The sequence below is a fragment of the Phoenix dactylifera genome, chromosome 18 (genome assembly GCF_009389715.1).
Source record: "Phoenix dactylifera cultivar Barhee BC4 chromosome 18, palm_55x_up_171113_PBpolish2nd_filt_p, whole genome shotgun sequence".
NCBI lineage: Eukaryota > Viridiplantae > Streptophyta > Magnoliopsida > Arecales > Arecaceae > Phoenix > Phoenix dactylifera.
In genome coordinates, this window is record NC_052409.1 from 4,460,769 (window position 1) to 4,488,656 (window position 27,888).

The window sequence follows — 27,888 nt, forward strand, 5'->3', positions numbered from 1 at the left end:
GCATGTTCCATAAAATCTATGAATTTCCAAACTGCAGGTATTCAAACATACACTGATTGAAATCTCAGAAAGTCTTTCCATGCGCAGAAAATACATCCCGATTATTAAATTAATCAACTTTAGTAGAAATAGAAGATATTACCTAACAGATCTTTTTCAATTAATAAAGTTGCAGACGTCAGACAAGCTCTGGAGCTTTAAAATCAATCAGACATTCTGCTGACAATAAGATCTATAAAGTTGTCACAGTTTAGGCAATGATAACATCAAGCCCATAGCGCAAAGCTGCAAGACTCATATAATAACAAAACACAAGTTTTGGAATCTGATGGTTCCCCAGCTGCAAAAAGAAATCAGTACAAAAATGTGAACACGGAGTGAGGCTAAAGCCACAAAGATGGTCCTAGTTTCTCTCCAAGGCTGCCCACTGTCATCAGCAGTGAAACATGCACACGAACTGCATCTATTATATCTATATCCAAGCAAAAGCTACCCACGAGTCAAATCAATATCAATGTGGGTGTTCCTCACGTCCATTTGCCTTGAACCAGTCCAACCACCCATCACTGAAGGAGGGGCCAAATTTTGATTAAACACAGCACTGGTTGTTATACTCTGTAGTTTATCACCCACTGGATGTTCGGACTCGTGGCCTGATTCCTGACCAGTTTTTGTTTTGTTCTTTGTTTTTGAGCCACCATAAATAAAACTTCCAACTATCACCTGCGAAAAGTCCCCATTAAAGGGATAGAGCATTAATAAGCAATACACAAATGAGCACACAAGGCAAGGTCTCCCAGTTTGGTTGTTGCTGACATTTACCTTAACGCACAAACAGCAAATCAGAAAGACTCATACAACAATATTCTTCATTTTTAAGATTCAACTCACTTCGAATCCTACCGAACCAAGAGGACTAGCAACTTAGACAACTCATGAGCCCATCAAAAAAAATATTTAATACAATTTTTTTAGAAAAAGGAAATTGAAACACCTTTATCTTTCAAATCTTAAAAAAAAATTAAAACTAAAAGAAAAGGTCCATACTGCAGGTATCAGAACAGCGACCATCAACAGAACAACTTTGTTTTATGCATGCAAATTGTTTCTGCTAGGAGACAAGACAACAAAGATCTAATGGACCTTCCTAGTGCCTGCAAAACCAGAAAAATCCCACCTAAGAACATGAAAGTTGATTTGAGAGAAATCTGAATTAACCTGATTTAATTCAGGTTTCTAGAAGCTGATTTAATCTGGTTCTGGCTTGGATCACAGGGTTGTCGAAGCTCATACCACATCATACTTAAGAAGAATCCTCTGATAGAGTATTAATTCAGTGTAAACATTCATATTGCAAATTCATCCTAACACTATTGTGGTTCCCCAGCATCCATTTATGCTTGTGCACTAATTAGTGCTGAAGGAAACAATATGTCAAGGTTAAGTTGCCAATTTTGGAGGACTGATGGTACATGGTGCTCAAACAAAATTGTTTACGTACTTTACAAAGATAATTCTCTCCACTGTCTTAGGGCTTCGGTTATCTCACATAGGACAATTTTCAAATTCATTTCAGATATAAGCTTGAGCCTCATGAACATAACCCTATTGACAGAAGAAGACTACTTAGGATTGCCATTCAACAATAAAGTAGAACAGAAACTCGAATCAATTACCTGGACAGGGCTTGCAGCCCTGAGCAACCCACCAACACCACCACCAATAACTCGACCGTCAGGACTGGAGAGGGAAATGCTTAGGCCCCCGCTTCTGCTACGTGACCCCCCATTATCAGTCAGCAAGTAAGAGCCAGACAAGCATAGTATTTCAAAACGACCCTGCACAAGCACCGCCAAGCATGTTGTTAGAGACAAACTTACCTACTCTACGGAATACAAACAGTGTAAATGAGAAAACAGGCCTAAGTAAAAGGAAGCAGAACCCAGAACTTAACAGAGTGCCTAAATGAAACTTCTGACATACATTTGTCTAGCAAACAGTTATCAGCAAAAGAGGAGCAAGAAAATGCATGTATATTAACTCACAACTGTGAGACAACCAATCAAGAAGCCTAGTCCCCTCTATATCGGGTTGGCTCCATGGGGTTGACTCACAAAAACTTGAGAATCTTTTATAGCTGGCTTCCAAATGTCATGCTACCCTATGAACTGGTACCCAATTCAGAAAGTGGACATGCCATGATACCTAGAAGGTTAGAATGTAGGTAGCAAACCTAGATGAAACCTACATAACTGGATGCAGAGCTTTTTTTTCCTTTCCATTTTAATATAGAATAACAGTGCATACACACCACCATTTCATTAAGATAGAGAAATGATCAAGGTAAAAGAAAGGGAAAAAAGAGCAAATTTTAGGAACAAAAAAATGGGGGCAGCTGGACAAAAAAAAAGCCTAGGCCACCTATCTGAGTTTCCCTTGAAAAGGCGAACCTGACTTGAAAAATGGATTGGACCCTTTTACATATAGGCAAAACAAATGGCCTGAATGCTTTGATGGGAATGGTAGTGGGTCAGATCCTGGCAAGAGTTGTTAGCCACATTTGTTAGGTTATACAGATTCAGTGTTGATGATTGAGGGGTACAGTGGCAGCATCTTATGATTTTTTTCAATAAAATAAAATAAAATAAACAGGCCAAACAATGAAATTCCATATTACATCTTGATGTAGGCAAGGGAATTGATACACCTGGAAAGACATTGGGAACAACATCAGAAGCATCAGAATTTTATTGACAAGGACCTTATCAAGGACTGAATCAAAAGGCAGCTTGTTGTATGCTTGAAAAGAAAAAGATAAAAGAAAAGGAAGGATTTACCATGCTGCAGTTGATGCTTCTTCATCCAAACCACTTAATAGAACTCTTCGAAAAGAGCATTCTTGTTAAAAAGTAAACTCAAACAAGGATTCCTCTTTGAGAGACAGACCTACCAATATTCATTTTTCACTCGAATGGGCATCTACTATTGGGACCTAGGAAGTGGGCTACGTAGGTGACGGGAACTTCATCTTTTAAAAGGCCAACATGGGCTAATGAAGAGTTAATTATCAGGAAATATAATACAGAGGCAAGTCTCAAAGAAATTATAATCACCATGCTTCCCACTTTACACCAAACTCAAGAAATTTAGGATAATATCAAAAAGCTCTCATTATACATCCTTTGGTAACCAACTCCAAAATTTGTGGCAACAAAATTTGACGCAAACCCAACTGGGTACTAGATCCCTGATGGACCAATTAGAGATACTGGTGGTCAGTCCCCAGAGTCCACAGTTAACTAGCCCAGCCCACTTACTTCTCTAACCTGCCGAACTCCAGGCAACCTGCTCGACCAACTTTAAGATTCACTCTTTCATAATGCAACCATATGAATGGAACCTGCTATTCATGATATATGCTACTTGAAACAATTATCCTTTAAAAGAAAAATTGTAACACAATTTCAAGGATTGAATCAAAGAGAAATGTGCAATTATTCAGAAAGTGATATTCTTATAACCATTGACAGTTAGACATAGCAAATGAAATTTCGAGAATGTCATTTTGAGTCCAGAAATACTCGTCAATTTGTTAAGCAAATGAAGTCTAAAGAAGTATAGCTATCTGGTGCATCATGCTATCATCTGAATCCTCAATTTGGTAGACATACGATCAGTCAATTTGGTAGACATACGATCAGTCAATTTGGTCAATCTATATAAACCAATAAAACATGGCATTCAGAGAATGCCATGACAAAAACCTTGATATCATGGAGATTCTTGAAAGTCTACACAACCTCCAAGAGATTTTACTAGGGAAAAAGGAGTTCAAATGGCCAAAGTCACCTTTCTGGATGAAGCTCGGAGAATCTATCTTTTTTCTTTTCATCTATAAATTCCATCAATAAGGTATTTGCTTACCGATCATGTGCTAGTCCTGATGTTAAGAGCAAAAGCATTAATAATGACATGGTCAAAAAATAGTTTGTAAACTTAGTCTAGCATATATCTGGCATAAGGCATCAAATTCAAACAGATTTACAAAAACAGTTGACATGTAAAGACTAACCAACATTCACAAGACAACAATGTTTAATCATAGTTTGCATGGATTCCAACAGATTTACAAATAAAGAAATGAAAGAATCAATATTCAGCTATACAGCAAGATAGGATTTTCCCACCTCATAAGTGACTGTGCCACCAGAACTTGAAGGCTGACGAAGGGTCACTGTGGAAACTGAACCATTTGCTGAGAGTATGCACACAGCCCGTGGGCCCTGTTGAGAAAATGACATTATCTTTGTTGCAATATCCTGCAGAACAATAGTGATGAGCAGTCAAATCATTGTTATAGTGAAGCAGACTCAAAGCAAAAGAAGAAAAGCCATTTCTCCTACCAAACAGAATTGATTCAAGTACACTTGTCACTTAGGGCATCAGGATTTAAATAGTCATGCTTACTAATAAAAGAAAAAATAGATGTTCAAGAAAAATGCTGGGAATGAAGCAAGGAAAATGAAACAGATGTCATGTCTTAGATTTGGGTACTGAACTACAGTTCTGCCTATATATTCATATGCCAACAGTGAGGGAAAGCTGAAAGAAGCAATTGATGGAGACCCATCTACCATCTCTCCGGAAAAGACAGAACATGTATATCTCATTACTCTTCTTGTTCTTTTCTTTACATCATTGACCCCTTCATACACTTAATTGCAATTGATAGAACATAACTGATGGAGAAGTGCCTGGAAGAAGCCAATGGAGCTGTTATGTTGCTAAGCACCACCGCTGTTTGGGCAAGAATATAAAAAAAATAGTTGTCACTATGATAAAATTTTGATGCATATGGGCATCCTCTGAGAATCTTCCCTAAAGCTAAAGCAGCAAGCTAAGCTGCAGTCTGCAGTACTGATGGGCAAGCACCGAGCCTGTAGACAAGCACTTTGATAGCAACAGGGTATCTCTAGCCATTATAGTAAACGGATATTTAAAGTCCCTTGTTACTTGTTAACAGACGACTAGCTGAAAATGCAAGTAACATGTTAGAGATCTCTTCCATATTGTGTCTTTGCCTACCAAATGAAGAATTTATGTGGAACCACATGCCAGTCCTCATTTTCGTTCATAACTAGAGTGAAGATTATACTAAATTTCAGGGTCATTGATGTTTTGATTGGCTTGAGTTCGCATTAAAAGTAAATTATGAACACAAATTTGTCATATATAATATTAAACAATTTTTTATAATAAAGTAAAATATATATATTTCAAATATTTACTTTTGTTATATGTAATTATTATATTATATTACATGAATTATGAATGTTAGATATACTTATCTTAATTGTTATATAAATACTTTTGCAATTGTTATAATGTTCATATTACAAATTAAAAATCATTATTCTATACCTTGCAATTATTTGTTTACATTTTCAATACCAGCTATCTTGTCCCATTTATTTAATTAACACATGGCTTTCACCATGTTTATGTTCACGTGGAATGAGAGAAGGATTAAATGTCAGCATACATATTAAGAAAAATATGGTTATTAAGAATGTCATTAATTTCTGAATTAATTTGGTAGTACTAATGAAAAGTTCTTTTATTTAATATGGTTTAATAAGCTAATAAGCTTCTTATTAATGATATTATATTGTTATATTTTCGTAAATAACTGTATTAAATAAGAGCTTTACTCATTATCCTAAATAAAGATCTCTATTAATAACATTATTAATATAAGTGTCCATGCGACAAATGGAGAGCTCTGCACAAGCAGAGCTTCTATTTTAATATATATATATATATATATATATATATATATATATATATATATATAGACACACACACACACACACAAATACTTCTGACTAAGCTAAATGAAGTGCCCAATGGACTAGCAACACTGCATCATAAACTCGTTCATTAAGGTTTTTCCCCTTTAAAAACATCCAAATGATCATAGTTATGGAAACTAAACAATGTTACTTTGAGGTTGCGCTTGGTTCGGGAATAAGCAAAATGAATTAAGGAAAAGTTATTCCAATTGGAATAGTTATGCCATGAGCTATGCCTTTTCTTAGCTCCACTTTTTGAAATAACTTTTGGATGATGACCTATAGTCCATTAAAAAGTAAAAAGTAAGCATAAAAAGTGCCTTTATGCCAAGGAATAGCTTATAGCAGCTCCCTCCAGGATTAGTTATGCCAATCATGAACAAGTTTGACCAGCCTAACTATTCCTTGGTTATGCCTCCTTCTTGAATGCTATTTGGCAAAGCCTATGCCTGCTTAATGCTGATACCGACGTTGCCTAAGTGTCATCATGTTCCAAGAAGAATTTGACACATCAGCTATGTAAACGATATTAATATTAAAAGGGTAAGCCATACCTCCCCTATTGGAATTGTGATAATATGTGGAGTAAAACCCATTCCAGCGGAGCTGACAATCCATTCCCCTACAAGACAATTGATGGAAAACATGTCAAATCATAACAAAGTAAAAGATTCTCCAGTACCAGTCCACTTTAACTTCAGCATGAATGCTCAAGAACCAATAAAGTTGCGCCAAATAAACATGATACGGTTACTAAGCATAAATTGCAGTGGTGGCATGTCTAAGAATGAAGACATTTAAATCTTAGAAAGCATCGAGGAGAATAGTTGTCCAATTCTGATGCATCACCACTATTGGAGGACTGCTATGAATAAACCAATAGCATCTATTGCCCCTAACAACCTTACATGAATTATTTGTTTCTTCTGTGTAATGTGCGCGATGCTATGGGAAAGGAAGAAATGGGCAGAAAAATGGAAAACCAGAACAGAAGCAAAAAAAATTTGAAGATTAATCAAAGAAAAATTACAACTGAAACACAAGTACATGCAGGCAGAACAAAGACCACATGGTGTCCACCATTGAATATTTCAGTCTGTCCTATGCCCCAACTTATGAAAGCTTTCAGATATCATAGAAGAACACCTTGCATTATTTGCATGACTGTGCCAATAAGATGTACACACAGTGCCGGCCCGAGCCCTAGGCGATCGAGGCGGTCGCCTAGGGCCTCGGACCAAAGGAAGGCCTCCGCCTCCGGCCTCCGCCCAGCGAGCTCCTCCTCCAGGCTCCAGCGACCAGCGGGCAGCGACAGCGAGCCAGCGACCAGCGGGCAGCGAGCCAGCGACCAACGGTCCTCCGCAACCGGCATCCAGGCCAACGGCAACAAGCCCTAGCGTAGCCAACTAGCCCAAGCCCTAGCGTAGCCAACTAGGTAGCCCGTCTTCTCCATCCAACCATCCGCCTGGCACGCCACCGTCTTCTTGCTTCTTAAATCCCAAATAACCAAAGTGGACGGCGTCTTCTTCTTCATCCTTGAGTTCTTAAATCCCTAATCCTCAAGTCACTCAACAGTTCTTCCTCTTCCTTCCCGGCTTCCCGTTCCTCGAATCTCGATAAATCGGTTCTTGAGACTTGACGCCGGCGTCTCTTCTCCAGGTCTCCTTCTCGTTCTCGGCCCTCCGCGGCTCCGCAGTCCAGCTCCGCCCCTGTTTCCGTTCCGCGGCTCCGCCCCTGTTTCAGGTGAGTTCTCCTTCTCCTTCTGGCTTCTCCAGCAGTCCAGCTCCGCCCCTGTTTCCGTTCCGCGGCTCCGCCCCTGTTTTCCGTTTTCCCCTTTGTTTCCGCGGCTCCGCCCCTGGGTGTCTGGCAGTCTGGGTCTGGCCGTCTGGGGAGTGGGGAACGGGGGATTTATTTTTTGGGCAGAATGTGCCGGCTGCCGGAACTGTGCCGGCAGCCGGCAGCCCGGCACCCATTTCCACTTTACTATTTATATTTCAATGCTATCAAAATTTTTATTGTCGGATTCTTGAAAATAAATTTTATGTCTATTCTTAAAAATTGATAATAGTTTTTCATGTCTAGGGTCTCCATTAAAATTAAGTTCGGCACCGCTTGTTGGGATTTGAGTTCAGAGTTCGTCGTCGAGTCCGGCACCGCTTGTTGGGACTGGAGTTCGTCGTTGAGTCCGGCACCCCTTCTATTGGCATTTCGGGTTTTATCATTTTCAACTCTATTCTATTTTGATTTGTTTGTAGTGATTGTCTTAATTGTTTGGTTTGATAATATTATTTTTGGATTCAAATGTCTAATAGAAAATTTGAATGTGGGTATGAAAAACTCAAAAAGAAAAGAAAAATCGAAAAAACTCATTCAATCTCAAAAAGGTGCTTTAGATAGATTTATTGTCACAAATAAACAAAACACTACATCAAGTTCAACTCAAAACGAAATAGAGTTAGAAGATGATATAAAAAGAACGGAACAAATTGAGATTGACAACCAAACAATATCTAGTGAAGAACACAATAAGAAATTAGATGAAGATAGGATAAATAAGGATAGTGTAGAATTTAATGAAACTAGTTCTATTTCTATAAATATATATGATCCTGGTCAATGGAAAAATATTGATACAAAGTTGAGAGATCTATTAGTAGAAAGAGGTCCAATTAGAGATTATGATCTTCATTTTCCTAGGGATGAAAATAATAGACACTTTTCTACTATACATTATATTCGTAAGTTACCTAATGGCGAAAAATATGATAGAAGATGGTTAGTGTATTCAAAGGATTTGGATAGGGTATATTGTTTTTGTTGTAAATTATTTGATTCAAAGTCTAGCACGAGTCAATTAGTCAATGAAGGAAGTAGGGATTGGAAAAATCTAGGTATCAAGCTTAAAAGTCATGAAACAACTAATGAGCATATCATTAGCATGAAGTGACACCTCGATGACGCCAGAAGACGCCTGGCCGCCGAAGGGTCGCTCGCACCCCAAAGGCGAATCGACACCATTAAGGAAGGATGTCCGCCGAAATCCTCAGGTTGCCAGGTCAGCAGCAACCGCCATACGCCATAAAGAAGGCGGGAAGCTTGAAGCGCGCGCGCCTCTCCGAAGGATGGCGGCAATCTCGAAACATCACTCCCTTCACCTGTTCCCCTTCTGGTTCCAGGCTCGGAAGTGGGGGGCTACTGTTATGGGGGAATTGAGCCGCCATGCCCCACGTGATCGGCACGCGTATCCAGGAAAGCTACAGCTGCCCTATGATCCAGCACTCCGACCCCGAGTCGGACCTCCTCGGCTCCGCAGCCCGACCCCGGGTCGGCTGCCCTATCCAGTAATGCAAGAACATGTTCGACGCATTCAACATGGTGAAATTCACAATCATTATTTAGGTCATAATATTCAAAATGAATTGATTCAAATATCAGCGTCTGAAATTAAAGCTATAATAATTAAAAAGATTAAAGAAGCAAAATACTTTTCTGTAATACTTGATTGCACTCCTGATGCAAGCCATCAGGAACAAATGACCCTAGTTTTAAGATGTGTAGATACTTCAACAAGTCCAGTAAAAGTAGAAGAATATTTTTTAGAATTTTTAGAAGTAGATGATACCTCTGGAAAGGGCCTTTTTAATGAACTTATAAATATAATAGAAAAACATAAACTTGAGGTTAATGATATAAGAGGACAAGGGTATGACAATGGATCTAATATGAAAGGAAAACATCAAGGTGTACAAAAAAGATTATTAGATATAAATCCTAGAGCATTTTACACACCATGTGGATGTCATAACTTGAATTTAGTATTATGTGATACTGCTAACTCATGTCCTAAGGCTATATCTTTTTTTGGAGTAATACAACGAATTTATACCTTATTTTCTTCTTCTACAAAACGATGAAAAATTTTACAAGATAATGTATCTACATTAACTCTTAAACCTTTATCACAAACACGTTGGGAAAGTCGTATTGAAAGTGTCAAAGCAATTAAACATCAAGCTCCTAAAATAAGAGATGCCTTAATTCAATTAGCGGAAACTAGTGAAGATCCTAAAATAAAGAGTGAAGCCATATGTTTAGCTACATATGAGATTGAAAATTTTGAATTCTTATTAGGCATGAATATTTGGTACGATATATTGTTTGCTGTTAACTCAGTTAGTAAGAATTTACAATCTGAAGACATGCATATTGATGTTGCTATAGATCAATTAAAAGGTCTTCTTTCTTATTTAAAAAGTTATAGAGAAAATGAATTTATGAATGCTTTGAATTCATCTAAAGAAATTGCAAATGAAATGGAAATAGAACCTACATTTCGTGAAAAACGTGTGATCCGTAGAAAAAACAATTTGATGAAAATACTGATGATGAGACAATAAGATCAGCTGAAGAATCTTTTAGAATTGATTACTTTTTATATGTAGTAGATCAAGCTATTTCTTCAATTCAAAGTAGGTTTGAACAATTCACCATATATGAAGATTTTTTTGGTTTTTTGTTTAATTTTAGAAAGTTAAAATCTTTGAATGAAGAGAATTTGAAAAGGTGTTGTCTTAATCTTGAAAACTATTTAAAGCATGGTGAATATTCTGATATTGATGGTCTTGATCTATTTTCAGAGTTAAACGTTTTAAAAGAAATTTTACAAATAGAAACTTGTACCCCTATTGATACTTTAAGTTTTATTAAAAAAACAGATTCTTTTCCAAATGCATGCATTGCTTACAGAATATTGTTAACAATACCTGTAACAGTTGCTTCTGCTGAAAGAAGTTTTTCAAAATTAAAGTTGATAAAATCTTATTTGCGGTCAACTATGTCACAAGAAAGATTAAATGGATTAGCTATATTATCGATTGAAAATAGTATTTTAATGAATCTTGAGTACAAAAGTTTGATTAGCAATTTTGCATCTCAAAAAGCTAGACGGATTATTTTTAAATAAATTTTTAAAATATTTTGCACTTATTAAAATTTATTATTATTATTATTATTATTTAAAAAAAAGGCCTCTCTTAGAAAGTTCGCCTTAGGCCCCCAAATGCATTGAGCCGCCCCTGTGTACACATCATAGCTTACTATGAGCCCATTCAACCATTAGAATTTCCACAATGGCAAGAGACTAGCTTGAAAACTAAACAAGCAGAGAAAGAGACCAAAACATCATGCAATATTGAGCATGAAGATAGTGACAAATAAACACAAATTGCCTTAAGTCAATAAATTAAATCTTTAATAAAACTAATATATAGCCAACCACATACTCAAATTACCCACATCAAAAAAAAAGAATGTAAGCACAGTTAAGGGAAAAGCAATTCTTGCCCGAATAACATCAAAGAAAAAAAGGGTAACTCACCAAGAGAAGCCAACTGCTGCTTTGTCCCGGTTCCAGGTGGCCGCCCTCTACCCCGTTTTTGCATTTGAGCAGCCGACCCTGATCCTGACCCTGACCCCGATGCTGCACCAGGCACTAAACCTGACCCCGACACAGTAGGAGTTGAGGACAATGGCGAAAGAGCTAACGCCATTGTCCCGTCTGGCCCATACTTCCGTGGCCTTCCCCTCTTCTTCTTCTTGACAGGTTCTCCTGGACCCCCTCCGGCTGCCCCAGTCCCACCCACATTGGCACCATGCGGCGAAATGGAAGATGGAGTCTCCACCTGAAACCCTGATCCAATAGACATTCCAGGGTGCTGTAACGAAGATAAGCTCGAGCTGGGGTTAGTCATCGAGCGGATGCCGGGAGGTGGTCCATGTAGCCCTGTCTGCGGTCCAGTACTATTCCCACCGATACCTCTGTGTTGGATGTAGTATGGAGATGGACCAGACATCGATATGGCATCCCTCCCGTCCATGCATGGATTAGATGGCTTTCAAAGATGGTGGAAGATTACGAAGAACGAAACACAGGTTATAATCTCTGGTGGTACAAAACAAGAAAAATTTACAAACTATGCAAGATCAAAAAAGACAAGAATATACTTTTTTTATTTTTACTTCTAAATTTGTGATGCATTAAATAATTCAGAAATCAAACATTAAAACCAAAAAAAAAAAAAAACAACAACTGAAAGCTATGAACAAAGAGGAGAGGAGAGAAACATTTAAGATTCTGAACCCGAATGTCCCAAGAAGATTGGGAAAAAGAACGAGAGCGAGACAGGAAGGATAACCAGCCTTGGTTTGACATACGAAAGCTCGAATGGAAGCCAAGCTTCGATCTTTCCTTCTAGCTCCTTAGAAAACCCTAAACTCACAACACTACACAAGAAAAAGTAGAAACACCAGGACTGCAAGCCAGAACAACGCAAATACCATATCTTTTAGCCCCAGCAAAGCCCTAGTTCCGCCATAACGCCACAACTTCTTTTCGTTATCCCAGGAGAAAAGCCCACACTTGAGGTCATCCCCGCCACATCCGCCTCCAAAAAGAGGGGGGGAAATCCCTAACTGTTTTTCTCTTTTATCATCGTCGCAACAAACCCCAAACCAGAGAACCCTAAAACCTCAAACGATTAAGTGCGGAGAAGAACCCTAGAGCTCAAAAAAACCAACCTTTTGGAGAGGAAACAAAGGAAACGACGGAAGAGAGACAAGGCGCAAAGGTACAAGCCCTGGCGTTAAACTCCGAACGGTTCAAAGACCGCCCAACCACCAAAACCCTCCGCCAACAGCAATGGCACCAACCCCACCCTCTGAAGCCTCGCAGACACGCACCTAAAGACCGCAGCCGCTGTCAAAGCCCGAATGGCGAACGGTTCCCCCAAAACCCTCGCTTTAAGCCCTCCTCCTCCTCGCCGAATGCGACAGAGAGAGAGAGAGAGGGAACGAGGAGAAACGGAAGGCCTTCAACGGCGAAAAGAAGACCAGGGGAAGCATTCAGAGGATCGGGGGAGGAAGGGAGAGAGAAAGAGAGAGTGACGGTGGGAGTTCGACAGACACTGGAATCACCGATAGGATAATTACAAATCTCCAGATAACAATAAATAAGCACAACAAATAAACCAAAACAAACAAACGAGCCACTTCGCTGTTCACCTCAAAACACCAATCACAGCACTTCAGCCCATCAAAGCCGTCCATCCGAATGCAAACCCCATGCGACCCACATGAAGTTGGGCCCCACCTCCGGCGTTATGTGACAGCGCGAGCTCTGACGCCTTTCTGGCCTTCAGAAGACGCTGACACGTGTCCGATACAACGGTGTTTATGCACGAAGTTGGAGGACAAGTGGAGGACCGTGGCGCCCAGTCTCACAGTACGGAGATTTCTTTTTTGATTGCTCACTGGAACATATTTTAAAGGTTACTTTACTCTTGGGATCATAGCCGTCGGATCGTGCGTGCGGGAAATCCCAGCTTTTGGCTTCAGGAGTCGTGAACTCGTGATGGTTGTATTCCTGCCGTCTAGAGGATCCGCTGTATGATATCGACCTCCTTTTTGATATTCTATCCAATAGATGTGTGACACGTGATCACGTAATGTAACGTGCGGTGCAGCTTTAGCCGAAGAGAGGATGCTGTGAGCGTCTTAGATCTCGTGCTGGTTTTTTTATTTATTTCGGATTTGAAGCATCAATATAATAGAATTTTATCTTTTAGCAAGGAAAAAGGTGAAGAAGAATTAAAGCTGGCCTCTTTTTCCTCCTCTCTGTCATTTTCTAACCTTTCCGCCCTTCAATCCTGAAAATATTTTGGAATTTAAATTTTAACTCTCTTAATCTTAATAATCATGATGATGATAATAATAATAATAAAATTTAATCACTCATCATTTAGGAAGAAATAAAAATAAAATAAAATAATTATTTTCTATTTATCATAATGGCATTTTATGATTATAATTAGATAAGAAATATTGTTTTATCAAAAGAAATAGACTTTTTGAGAATTCTTTTGGACTTAGCATAGTTGTCTTCTTTATCTAGATATTGTTAGCTATGCTCACGCGAGATTAGCATGAGCAGCCAATATATCAAAAAAAAAAAGTCGGAAATATTGGAAATAGTTGCAGAAATATTTATATTATGGTATGTTGATAGGCAAGGATTAATTACGGAGAAGGAACATATCTTTTGAGGTAATGTGATTGGTGGGTTTGTCTGCGAAGTCCAGTGGTCCCAAGCGGGTCTTGATTTGTTTGATGGGGACATTAGGAATAAACTAAGTTCTAGCCTGCCAATTTGCTTCACATGTTCACATTATGCATGGTGGCTAACCCAAATAGGAAATGAGAAAGTAGCGGCGGCGAGTTCCTTGAAGGTTCTTTTCAAGCAATTGACCTTAGCAACTCTCCCTGCTTTTATCCTAAAAAAAATTCTCTTCTTTTCAAAATTATTGATGATGCTTTTCTATTATTCTCAGAAATAATTTAAAAAATAAATAATTATATCATTTCAAGTTACCTTGAAGGATGTAGCTCGCTATTTTTCTTTTTAAAAAAGTGACTTCAAATTTTTATTAGCGACAAGTGAGACCTATTTTCTGTATCTTTTATATAACATTGACACGATCAAATCTAACTACAAACTAGTCAACTACAATCATGCTCTTATGTATCTTTTTGATGCAAAAAAAAAAACTCGTCCATGAGATGTAATGCTTTGGTTTAGACAAATGCACCATAAAGGCTTTGGTTCGGGCAAATGCACTATAAAGAGGGTTATAATTTTTAAACATCTATGTTATTAGCATAACTAGCTCCACTATTTTGCATTGTTTGATACCCAAGCAGTGAACCAAGTCTTTACTATCATCACAAAACCAAAGTTCAAATTTTATTCAAGCAAACAAAGAATGAAACCTCATCTTCACATTAGTAGAGTCGCCTTTAATCTCCGTCGATATCTATATTAAGAGCAAAATGATCCAATTCTTAGCTTGAACTATAAGAAAAAGATCCAATTCGGTATCTGTGTAATAATTTATGTTCCAAAATTTATATATACATATATATTTTGTTATAACTAAAATTAAAAAGGATTGATTATTGAAAATAATTGATGTTGATAAGTCGTAAATCAATTTGATTTTGTTATACCATTAAAATTCCAATTTAGTGGGCCTTTCGATACAATCAAATAGATGGCCAAAAGGGCATCATATTCTAGGACCCCAAACTGTGTGATCGAATAAATCCTCCTCTATTTGTTGCAGGTTGACGGCTCCTTCCCTTTCTTCAAACTCTTATTCGTATTTTTTATATAGAAATCTCTGATCAATGATAGAATAAGATTCATTTTGCATCGTATCTAATTTCTTTCTTAGTTTGGACCGAAGAAGTAATGTCACTCGATTATTATCAAACTAATTGCAATTTTTTTCTGTTTCATGTATCGTTTAAAAGAAAGCTTTTCATCTCCATTATAGCCCTCAAGATCCATGTTGGGAGCTAATCTGATCCCTTAAACCTCGTATGATCCTTATTGAGCTCATTTGGCATCCTCTTCCTACTTAAGTTCTAATGAACAACAACAATGTTTCAGCAAGCATTTGTCCAAGAATTCGACTGAAGTTAAATTACTGCCATCAAGTTCAAAACGCAACATAATCTTTCAAAAAGAAAATGTCATGTCTTGAGATAACAGCATCATTAACTGTTCTTTGAACAAACTGCACTCTTGATTCAAATATTCCACCCATGGCTTCCACTAAGAAGGAAGCACCATCCCGTTAAGCGAAGGCCACTAGCTCGATGGTGGGCCAAAGACCAGACCAAAGAGAAGATGACTCGTTTGGCATTAAACGCCGAAATATCCTGCACGGCAAATGGATGAGGATCTCTTTCAACATGGGCCCCTGCTTGTAATTCTTGGGAGCCTGAACCTCGTGGCTTCCACCATCTCCTTATCCTTAAGAACAAAGTAGCCTCCAAGTTCTCAGTTTGTCATCTATCATCATTCTATTACCACCAATCAAGAGAGAACCTATGCCTCAATGTTCCCTGATTCAAGCTCTCTGGAGCTGGAAGGGACCACTGATGTTCGTTTCCTTGATGGATGAATATCCCACCAAGAGGATAAGGGTGGAGGAGCTTACCCCACCAAATGGGTAAGATCATGACCCCCTTCCCCTCACTTTCATACACAAAAACGGGACCCCTAATATGTTCCTCTTTTTTTTTTTTTTGAAGTCAATAATTTGGGTTTGGCTGCTAGGTCTGGGAATCGCACCAGGCGCCACTATGCCTTGCAGCTCTGCTGCAGCCGGCCTCCGGACTATACAAAAAAAAAAAAAAATGAAGGCTGGGAGGTCTTGTCTATAGTGGTTTCCGTCCGCCTTACAAATAGACCGTCCCCCTTAATGAATCGAACGATTCTTCGGCCTTCCTTTGATTCCGACGGCCGGCATAGATTAAATCTCATAAAACCCGCCCACTATTACTATGAAAAAAAGCCCTACTCTCACTAGACAGAGAGTAAGTGACTTCAGCACCGGACCGTCGAGTCCAATTGATCGTGTCGTGTGCAACGTCCATCAATGATGGTTCATTAATATGACAGACCAATGCAAATGTTTTCGAGTGGAAAAATTAATATACAGCACAAGTAAAGCTAACTATGAAGATTTCACTGAATGTGTTTATAGTGTATAACATGCGATCTGACTAACCAAATTTGCCTAGATACAACAATTGTGCATCATAATCAATTTCAAAAGGTATCCTTCAATATAACCACCACCTCCCAACTAAAAGGAGAAGATATTGCTGATTTTCTACATCTAGAATCCAAATATACAAAGCAAAAGAGTTTTCGGATTCATCCAGTGAGTCTTTTTTCTGTATTGTTTGTTTGCAGAACAAAATTTAGCATAATATATCTGGTTCTGCTGGCGCAATGTCCACCAAATTAAAACCACGAAGATAGAATTATAAAATGGCATGAATCATAAACCTTTATGAACAAGCAATATCAACCGTGCAGGTTCTTTACAATCTATAACAATATATCATGAAAGAAGCATCCGCAATAAAGCCAAAAAGAAAAAAAAAAACAGAAAGTCGCTCCTACTTTACTCCAATGCCTGTCATGGGGCAATCAACTCTTAGGTGCATTATAGACCATTTAGAGAATAGTGTAATTTTCACACCATCAACACAGCCAAGTCAACCAGCAGAAACATGAGATTTCAATTCGATGCTATCCACTTGCAGAACAAATGGCAAGTACACTAGCAGAAGGAAGATAGCCAAAGGTCAGAAAGTGCCGCTGCAGCTGCAAAACTGTGCTGAAAGGGTCAAAGTAAATGGCACACTTTACTGAGTCACCGTAGTATAACAAACTACAGAATGGTGACTTAACCATATACATAAATCTAAGACTGTTTGTCAATCTCCATTGCTTGGGCTGCTTTAGCCTTCGCCAAAGCTGACAATCTGGTTTTCACCTTTTTCTTCCCAATCTGAAACATTCCTGAACTTTTCTTCTTTCTTTTCATGTCACTAACATCAATCTGAATCAAGAAAACACATAGAGTCCATAAAAGGCTAAAGTAATAATATGCATCAGTAATTGCATATGCAAACATCATGGTCACAGCATGACAACCATCTCTCATCAGCTAAGTAGACGGAAAAACTAAAGCAGTAAGAAGATTGAGAAGGGGGGAAGTGGCGGAAAAACATAGACAAACAACTTTTCGGTAACAATGACAGCAGCAGCACTGAAATAGTTGGGATCCACTTTATTGCTCAGCATTTGGTTAAGAGTTATTATTTGTTCTTCAATGTTAGAAACATGCAGGATTAGACTTGAGAATCTTAAATCAATTAAAGAATACTTCCTCCAATAAGCCACACATTCCTTTATGTTCATAATATTTTATCATCCATAATCTCATTTGGCAGAGCTTTTAGAGGGCTAAAAAGCACTTTTAGATAAAATAAGGGTATTTGGTAAAAATTTCGGAAAGCTGTTTTAGCTTTACCAGAAAACTAAAACATCTTTTTGGGAGAAGCTTCAATTTGGAGCTTCTTCGAAAAAGCACTCGAAAAAGCACTTTTAGGCCCTATCGGAAAACTGTTTTGAGTTATAATTTTTTTTTTGAACCAAAATACCCATAATAAAATATAATAATTGCAAAAAATGTCCCTTTATAATCATGAAAATCTGCAGGAGTCACAACAAGAAATCCTAATCGGCGAACAGATTCCGTGAACAAGGTATTCCTTTTTTTTTCTATTTTTATATCCATCATTTTGAATTTTGTTTTAGCAAAAAAAATAGCTTTGTTCTCCCTTCCTTCTGAAACAATCATAGAGTCGTCCCTCTCTTCCATCAATCTCTTTTCTCCTTTTTCCTCTCTTTCTCCTCGTCCTCCACCTACTCTCGCAGTCAGCATCAAAGAGGATAGAGAGGACCGCGACATCGCGGTCCACCTCTGAGCATGGACCGCGACATCGCGGTCCACCTCTCAGCATGGACCACGCATCAGAGAGGATACTGACCGCAATTGGTGATAGAGGAAGCCGCCTCCGTGATGGCTGACACCTTGTGGAGATCAACGGGGAAGAGGAATTATGGTTAGGGATCGCATTGAGAAGCCTTGTCGCGAGAGCGGCAGAGTCCATTCTCTCTTCTCTATTTCCCTCTCTCGCTCTCTCTTACTTCGTTCTTTGATCGGTTGGGGCGGGTTTCTTAAGGAGAGTGTTTATGGAAAGGCGAATTAGCTTCTCTCTCTACTCTCTCTGCTTTTTGTTTGTCTCTCCCCCAACTATTTTCTTTTTTTGTTCTCTACTCTTGCGGAAGAAAAAGACTAGGCGTGGATATTACAATCATGGATGACGAATGACTAGGATCATCTGCAGTGCGGTGCAACATCAGCCGATCATACTATAAATATAATATTATATTACATTATATCATAATACATTGATATATTATGTTAAATAATTTAATATTATATTAAATTATTATGCTATAATATATAATATTATATTACTATATTATAATAATATTATATTACATTACAGTAATATTACACTATATCATATATTTATGTATTAATATATATTATATTTTATTATGTTTTATTGTATAATACTATGCAATGTCCTTTATGGTCGTTTTGTCATACCAAAAGTATTTTCTTAGTTTGTTTACCAAACACATGTTAAAGTTTCACGATACTTTAGAAATATAATTACCAAATAGTAAACAACATTTTATAAAAGCTCTACTGCCCTTGCCAAATAGGGCCTTATTGCATTTTTATTTTTCAAGACTTGGATTTTCATCATGACTTGCACGTGGTCCAGAGTTTGGGCAAAACAATTTAAAAACAGCAGGGAGCTTCAAGCTTACAAGTCTTGATCCAGAGTACCATGAAATGTACAGCATGATCAAAGAGCAAAAGAAAGGTCCAGTGGGTACAAGTTTCTGGAAAGCATAACTGAAAAGGCATGAAGAGAATACAATATATTGTGTGGCAATACTTTGTGCAAAATAAGAAATGGACACACTAATGCACAACACGAAAAAAGTTGCCTTCCTCCCACATATCATCACTCGTTATTTCAATCCATGTAATAGAGAGCATCCTTCACTAGGCAGAGGCATTTGTGGCCATTATGCATGACATTCTCTTGCCCTCATGCATGGTTACAACTATATCGGTTGATACGATTAGACACCAAATATCTCATAATGGAGAACCAAGATTTGCTAAACAGATGACAGTAGTAAGCATGGAGCAAAGAAAGACTTATTTAATTTCTGAGCAAGATCAAACAGAACTTTTCTAAACTGGATCTCAAGGTATAAAAAATTCATTTACTAACTACAATCCATTAATAAGAGGCCAAATCTTAAATGGAATCATATTAATAATAGTATGTAGCATGCATAACCATAATCATCAAACCTTGTTCTAACCATGTGGGGTCAATTTTATGAATCCAAATTTGTCAAAAGTTGATATTTAGGCTTCCATGTCATTTCAAGCATTTTTATATCCTTCCTAACAACTTCTATCCATGTTACCTTAGATCTTCCCCTCATCTTCCACTCTTCTTCAACAACTAATGAAATACTCCTTCATATTGAAGATGCCTCAAGCTTCATTATACATGTTCCAAACCATCTCAATCAATTCTTTGTCACTTTGTCTTTAACTATATAACTCCACTAATATAATCATTTCTTGCTATATCCTTCCTAGTATACTAGCATGCATAAAGCTTTGATTTGCAAAATCTTTCTAACGAAGTCTCTTGCACAATGTCATACCACTCAGTAAAGTTTCACAGCCAATCAAAGAAACAACTCAATATGTCTTCCATCAAGAATTCCCGTAATTTGTCTAGTCATATGGGAATCCTATAGTCTAAAGATGTCCATACATCAAGATTTAAGTGGTTCTATTACGAGAAATAATATGTCAGCTTATACGATGTTAGAACATGTACGACACAAGAAACTATCATAATAAAGATAGATCAAGAGTATACTGTTTGTTTAAATCCAATAGTTACCTTAGATATTGTGGGCAACAAAAGCATACCATCAAAGTATAGTGCATGCAGAACAGCATACTCTTTTGCTGCCATGAATGCTTGAAATGACTAGTGTTACTATAATACAAGAGAACGACAAAGAATGTTGTGCTTAACGTGAGGTATGGTAGCTTGTACACTACAGTGATAAATTTGTCTTGTTACAAGACAATGAAAAAACAAGGATGCATATAATGTCTCCATGCATTGTTTTACACCAATAATATACATAGAATTTATAGAATTCAAAACGAGCGCCCAAGTACTTCACAATCAAAGTGCATTGATGCAGCAAGGTCATAATCATGCTTGAAGCAAAACGTAAATCTTGTGGAAGGCGCATTCCTAAACCCAGGGCTGAAACCCCAAGTTCAGTTGGCACATGGTATATAAACTAAAAGGATCCCAAAGAAGAGAAGGATTGGAAACAGACTATTTTTAAAATGATCTAATGTGTAAGCAAAATAACAAAAAGAAACCTGCATCCCACAATCAATGAAAGTGCCGAGAACCTTATCATAAGGTCATGTAGTTATTGGAATATGATGTATATCAGTGTATAGTACCATCTAGCCAGAATGTAACACTTTTTCCGCCGCACCAACATCAAATATACCAACTTAAGTTTTGAGGTAACATACTGGATTTTATTCTGTGGTACCAAAGCATGGCAATCAGTACTCATAAGGTGCTTACATTGTCCTGTACCATTTGCTGTGGCCTAAGATCAAGGTTCACAGTATCGCACGTCGTATCTGTATAGACCAGAAGCTTGCATGATACAATGTACCGTGCCATATTATGCCATTTATTCACACAAATGGCATCGGTCTGCACTCTGATAAGTTCCATTTCTCAGTTCTTTCTTGGTGAATGAGTCCTTCCAGTTACTAAAGTAAAGCAGCTTCAACCTAGACATATCCAATATCTTTTGAGAAGTCTCAGTAAGCTAATTTAAAAAGATAAGAAAATAAAGACATTCCTTCTAGCTGACGAAGAACATGGTTCATATTTATCAGTTAGTAAAGATGTCTCTCAGGCATAATCTCCTGAATAACTGGAGCATTTTGCCAATAGTTATTAAATGAAAACAAATAACAAATCGAAAATAATCCAAACGACATAAAAGGAAAGAAAAAGAAGCAATTTTGATGATCCATATCAAAACAGTAAACCCTAAGAAGGGAAAAAAAATCCAGATAATATTAAAATTATAAAGAGATGAAGGGGATATTAAAAGCAATGTTCTCACCTTCATCCTGGACTTCTTTGCTTGCAGCTTCTTTTCTCTCTTTTCTTTTTCCACCTTTTCCCCTAATTGTACCAAACCAAAAAAAAAAAAAGATAAGAAGATGGGATTAATCGAAACTACAACAGTAATATAAATCAGAAGGATAATTCTTTCCAATCCAAGGTTTACTTTGGAGGTCGAACTCGTGCTGTTTTTTTCTCTTCGCTAGATTGTTCTTCTTCGACATCTTTTTCTCTCCCTCGCTCTCTCTACTGCCTGCTTTCTTTGCCTCTCGGGTCCCTGTAGAAGCTATGGATCCTTGTGCCGAAAAATGAAGCCCTGGATCCCCCATGGGTTAATATTACGGAAATGCCACTCTTACAGTATCTGGGTCCCAGTCGGATATGGACCGGCCCAAAAATTTATCAACCTAAATCTGGCCTAGCCTATTTATTAAAAAAATAACCTAATTTGACCTATATAACCTATTTATTTAAATAAATTAAATGGATTCGACAGATTTTAAATGGATTAAATTGATTTAAACAAGTTAAGCTAGTTGGGTTAAATAGGTTAAAAATAAATCAAGTAAGTTTTACAGAAATTGAATAGGTCAAACGGATGGGGTCATAACCCAACTCAATTATTAGATGAGTTAAAAGTTTAAATCTGATTCAAATCCATTTAATAAACAAGTTTAGGCTAGTTGACCCATTTACGATATAAATTCATTTATATCAAATCCAAATATACTAAAAGCGGGTCGTTTGCGGGTCGGATCATAAATTACCATCCCTAGATCGGATGTGGGTTAAATCTTTATCGGTTCCTTATCAAACCCAACGATTGACCTGTAGGTTGGGATCAGCTCGAGCCTGGATTCAGTAAGCCAGAGTCAATAACAAGTTGATTAGATTTTAACGGATGACCACTGAAATGCTAGTTGTTAATTTTGAATGCAACCTTTAATAAGTTATAAGAGTTGATCCATGGCTTGCTTCTTTTTCTTGTTGTTAGTGAGAGAAGAGAGGGAGGTCCTTCAATACTATCATTATTTAGGTCTCAACGTGCTCTAATTCCTGACTTCCATACGAGCCCGGTGAACTATGGTGTTCTGTAAATGTGAATATGACTCAGTGGTAGATGCTTGCAAGAGGATTCGATGCGGTTAATGAAAAAATCAAACCTGAAACTAAAACCCAAATCAATCATTGCCTCTCAAAATCAAAACTAAAATCAAATGATTTATGAAATAGAAAATCATTGTCGCTATTAAAAAAACTACCGAAATTAGTAAAGTTGATTTTTTAGAATAGTTTAGATACATATTAATCTAGATTTATTTAAGGATCATTAATATATTCATATACTTATATGCAATTAATGTGAATGCATATACTAGAAGTTTTCATAAAGTCTGTAATATACTTTTCTATCGGTTGTATTTGGAATATAACCACAAGTTGATTGTTTTCCATCTTTTTATTGAGTTGCTTCAATTAATTGTTCACACTTATTCATCTTTGGAGTTCTTTATGTATCTTGCTCTCTTTTTTTTTTCCACATTATGGTTGACGGTCTTGGGCTAATATGATTTTGGTTGCATTATTATTTTCTTGCGAAAACCATAAAGCTAAAACCAAAATCGAAAAAGCAAAAACAGTTTAACTTTTTTTCTTCATTTCAAAATTTTTACATATAAATAACCAAATTAATAATATTATTTATAATTTTTATGACATAATTCGTAACAGCTCATCTAATAAAGAGTATTATGGATATTAAATATCGAGTATATTCAATTTCGGATTAGATTTCTGGTTTAGTGTTGGGTTCGTACCGGGTTTGGTTTCTGAATAATAAACCACCCAAGTCGTAACCAAAACTAAAATAGAACAATTTTTTATTTTTAAATTTATCACCAAAACCATCTTCATTTAATTTTGAATAAAATCATCTCATTCGGTTCGGACTTCGGAGACAAATAAAATATTTGGATATCGGTTCCGTTGATATCCTATTCAGTTGGGCTATCCTACCCTTAATTCAGAAAATTAGTTTTGAGACCAGACTCTGATAAACGAGGCCCAACTTATAGTCGTCCAATTGTTGGGCCTAATGTTTAGCTTTTAACGGGAGGAAAGCACGCAGGTATGGATTAGAAGAGCGGGTCCGTGCCCATGGGTGGCCTAGAGCATTCTAACAACAAAGTAGTTTATTTTCTATTTGGTCAAAAGATGATCAAAGGTATGTAAAAAAAAAAAGGAGAAGATTGACAGTTGCATCCTCCAAGATCATCTGTATAAATATTTGTTAAGATGTGACCTCAAGTTAGAGACACTTGATATGAAAAAGTGTAGATTTGCAATGGGAAATGTTTCTTTTAAAAGCGCTCCTAACAAGGAGTATTTTTCAAAAGTGATCACAAGCATCAGTTTTGATGCCACTAATCATATTTTTTTTTCTGTTTTTCAGACTGATGATGGGAGTTAAAAAAAAAAGAAGAAAATGGTTTTAATAGAGTAATTAAGAATTAGATAGCTACTACAAGGTGTGGTCAATCAGGGCTAGAAATTCGGAAGGAACAATACTCAAGTCCTTGAGATTTCTGTGATTAATGAAGCCTTGATCATATGTGGAAGATTTGGATTGAAATGGATGTGTCTTAAACCATACTGAACATCACATGTTTATTGGCGAGTAGTTACTTCATATAATTGTGCATTGCTTGAACATTTTGCATTGTTTTTACAGGGGAAAGCAACTTATAAGCTATGGCGAGGTGACATAGTACAAAACTTTTTTGCTTAATGATGATGATGATGCTATTGGTGTTGCTGATGATGATGTGTTACTGAACTTCCTAGGTCTTGACCAAAATAGATTGAAGGTATAATTCCCTTGCCTACAAAAGTATATTTTGCAACCCAAATGCTACTAGCATAACCAAGTATTTTCTTCCAACAATCATTTGCCAGAAAGGAAAAAAAATCACTATAAGTCAAAGTTTTAAGCATGATGCATGTCATCCTTGGAGACTGAACTTTATTCCTTGACAAAATTACTCCATCAAAAGGTTAAACTATCATTGTATTTGGATCCTCCACTCTTCAATGTTAAGCTGCTTATGGAACAGCTTGAGGGCCCCAAAAGTTCATCACATCAGAAGAACTAATAATGAGCCAGCTAATTAGTTAGACAATGCAGCAAGAGAGAAGAGACAGGCAAATTGTATGACCTAGTTTCGGTCGGCTTCCTTTAAGCTTAAGAGCCTTATAATTACAGCTCATTATGTTGTAAAATCTTCCAACAATTAATAAAAATGCCTACATGCCATTATAAGTTGATATCTCCTAGTTTAATTTACCTGTTATGATTCTGCATTCACTTCTGTTTGGCTTGTTTAACTCCACAATTCAACATGAACTCCCACTTTCTTAAAGTTTCCAATCTCCTTGACATGCAGTATTAAAACTACTGCATCCACTCTTATACTGTAAAATTAAGTTCAGACAGCTCCCCAGAAGTATTAAAAAAAAACACACAATATATTGAGACAACTTTCCTATAGCAAAAAAGGTTCTTTAACTGCTTCTTGAACAGCAATCACTCCACAGGATTTCCGGTATATGTCTCATAAGTCTTCTGTGACAAATTCAGTCACACATGCAACTAATCCTGACAATGCCTTCCCTCTCACAAGATCTTCTAGGTGTGGAATTCCTTCTCTTCCACATCCGGTGCCAACGACCACATTATTTGTAGTTGGGATTCGTTTCGAACAAATTAAGACAGATCAATATTCCTTATGGGTGGAGTTTAGCCAAAGAGAAAATGGAGAAGTGGCACATCCAATTAGAGGAACTTCTCTAGCATCACTATCATCTCCACTCCATTCATTGTTCTATGTGGCACAAGGGAATCGATGTAATGCACGAAGGCCAGTGAGGTTGGTGTGAGGACTGTGCCACTCACCAAGCACCATGTAGGAGCCATGTCATGTAGGAGGAATAGTGCTGCTGGATTATAGTGTTTATGAAATAATTACAATTACTGATAAATTAATCAAAGTCACTTTGGTGCTGATGTTTTTCTTGACCAAATGAGATTGGATCCTCTCCTCCTGTTTCTTTTTTTTTTTCTTTTTCTTTTTCTTTTTTTGAGGGAGAGAAAAGCTGAAATTCATCCTGCTCACAAAATATAAATGTAAACAAAATAATAGCCATGATCACGTACCCTCTCTAGCTAGTTATTGAAGGATCCATTAATGGTGGGTGCTTGAACAAGAGAGGATGCTCATATACCCAACTGGTTCAATCGCCAGTACTGTAGGTTACTGATTCATGCATGGATCGATGGTGGGGCTGAATAAACTAGACCCTCCGGTTCAAACATGAAGACACTTAAAACTCAAGAAGATTGGGGAAAATTGTCAAACAAACAAGTCGACCCAAGGGAAGCCTAGCTATGTGAAGAGATCAATACTGATTTTGTTAATTGTGGATTTAGCTTTAAAGTCTATTCTATTCATATGAAAGATAACTATAGGTAAAAATAAGAGATTTTGCCATGGAAATATGCTTACCACTGTATTATCCATGGCAAAAAAAAAAAAAAAAGAGGCAATTGCGTGATGTATTCAAGACGTACGAGTCACAAACTTGATGAACCACCTGTAATGATCAAACAAACAATGACAAAATGATAATGTGCATTCATGTCTATGGCCAACTTCGGGCCTCAATTTATATATATGTTTTCAGGCCAGATCATTGGATTGGATGTATCCAAATTTTCAGATACTCCTATCCAAATTTAGATCCGCACTGATATCTCTAAACCATGTGCAGCACTCATGAAGGCTGTTGTATCTGCCTCGTCTCGTTATGACATGAATTGAGAGTACCTACAAATAGATCAGACTGCGAGCCAAATTACATCTTCTGTAATTTATCAGGAAAATTCCTTTGTTTTCTTTTTAATAAAGACCTCGCTTTATCCATTCATATAATTATATTACTTAAAAAAGATAGAAATTATATATTTGAGAAATAATAGAAAATTAAATAAATAATTCTCACATTCCCATTTACAAGAAGGCATCAAGTCTTCTTCATATATATGTCATCTTACGTAGATCAAGATTAGAGCACATACCTTCTAAATGATGCCTCCAATGTCTAACTGGAGAGACAAACAAATTGTCGCGCCAGTTCACATGAAAGAAGAAGAAGAAGAAGAAGAAGAAGAAGAAGAAGAAGAAGAAGAAGCAACAGACGGATAATTCCAAAGGAATCGCATGATCTCGCTACGTTATCAACCGAGAGAGAGAGATCAATGCGATCCCTTTGGAGTTCTCCATCAGCTGCCCACACCAGATCTCTTCAATTCTTCCACGACACATATCTCTCTTCTCAGCTTTATTCCTCCTCCCCGTTCTCTCTCTCTGCACCTATACGCATACCATGGTGCAGTGGAGTGGGAAGGTTTGTGGTTTTATTTGTATATCAATAGAAGCATATATATGCATATATATAAAGAAAGGGGAGAGCTTTGGGGGGGATGGGGGAGGTTGGAATGGTGAAAGTTACAGAGCGGGAGTTGCAGTCGTCGTTGCTGTGCTTCACTACGGTTCGGACGTGAGGCCGAGCGGGAAGCGGGGGCCATTTAAGGTATGCTGTTCCCGCGCCACACGACCTAAATGCCCTCCTCTTAACCTAGTTTTGGCTTCTCTTGTTTCCGTTTCCCACCCCTTCTTATTTCTATCAAACTAACATCCTTATTCCTCATTCAATCATCATACTTTTATTATTTGGTGAAGGAAAAACCCTCAGCTAACCTACTTGGGCTTTTCTTTCTAGGAATGTAATAGTATTCTCATTTTTTGTTCAACTATAACATTAGTTTATATATATTACAGTTGAGGAATTCTTCTCTAATCTACTTGGCTTTTCTCCTTCGTTTTTCCCATCCCTTTTTCTTTCTATGAAACTAATATCTTATTGTTTGTTCGATTGTAATACTTATATTACTTGGTGGATTTTTCAGTATTAAAATTTGCGAGACTTTGTAGTGAAGGAACCTGGGATATGTGACGTATATACATGCTTAACTAGAAGAATATATACTAAAGCAGGATATAACTTTTTTTATATACTTGTATAAAAATGATTTTTTATATTAATTGGACACTTGTACATGGTAGAGCTGGAATATATAGCTAGCCGTTGGTTTTTCTAGCTCTACTCGGAAGTTCCTGGATAAAATCTTGGTGAAAAAATACGAAGGCCT

General features: G+C 37.2%; 2 protein-coding genes across 4 annotated transcripts; both read right to left on the reverse strand.

The window, feature by feature from the left end:
• Positions 1–138: 138 nt before the first annotated feature.
• On the reverse strand, positions 139–12,834 carry LOC103698509 (AT-hook motif nuclear-localized protein 9-like). Of its 3 annotated transcripts, none has more exons than XM_008780537.4 (6): positions 12,429–12,834; positions 11,230–11,793; positions 6,407–6,474; positions 4,188–4,319; positions 1,677–1,838; positions 139–723 (listed from the first exon to the last, which is right to left on the reverse strand). In XM_008780537.4, the coding sequence occupies exons 2-6, from the start codon at positions 11,726–11,728 to the stop codon at positions 490–492; spliced, it is 1,095 nt and encodes a 364-aa protein (XP_008778759.2). In that variant the 5' UTR covers positions 11,729–11,793; positions 12,429–12,834; the 3' UTR covers positions 139–489. The 3 variants fall into 3 exon arrangements, with proteins under 3 accessions (XP_008778759.2, XP_026657462.2, XP_008778765.2); XM_026801661.2 differs by having other exon boundaries at positions 12,591–12,832; XM_008780543.4 differs by having other exon boundaries at positions 11,230–11,743; positions 12,429–12,832.
• A 3,916-nt stretch (positions 12,835–16,750) lies between these two features.
• On the reverse strand, positions 16,751–21,964 carry LOC103698522. The gene is made up of 3 exons (XM_008780554.3): positions 21,787–21,964; positions 21,619–21,680; positions 16,751–17,326 (listed from the first exon to the last, which is right to left on the reverse strand). The coding sequence occupies exons 1-3, from the start codon at positions 21,947–21,949 to the stop codon at positions 17,189–17,191; spliced, it is 363 nt and encodes a 120-aa protein (XP_008778776.2). The 5' UTR covers positions 21,950–21,964; the 3' UTR covers positions 16,751–17,188.
• Between the last annotated feature and the right edge of the window lie 5,924 nt (positions 21,965–27,888).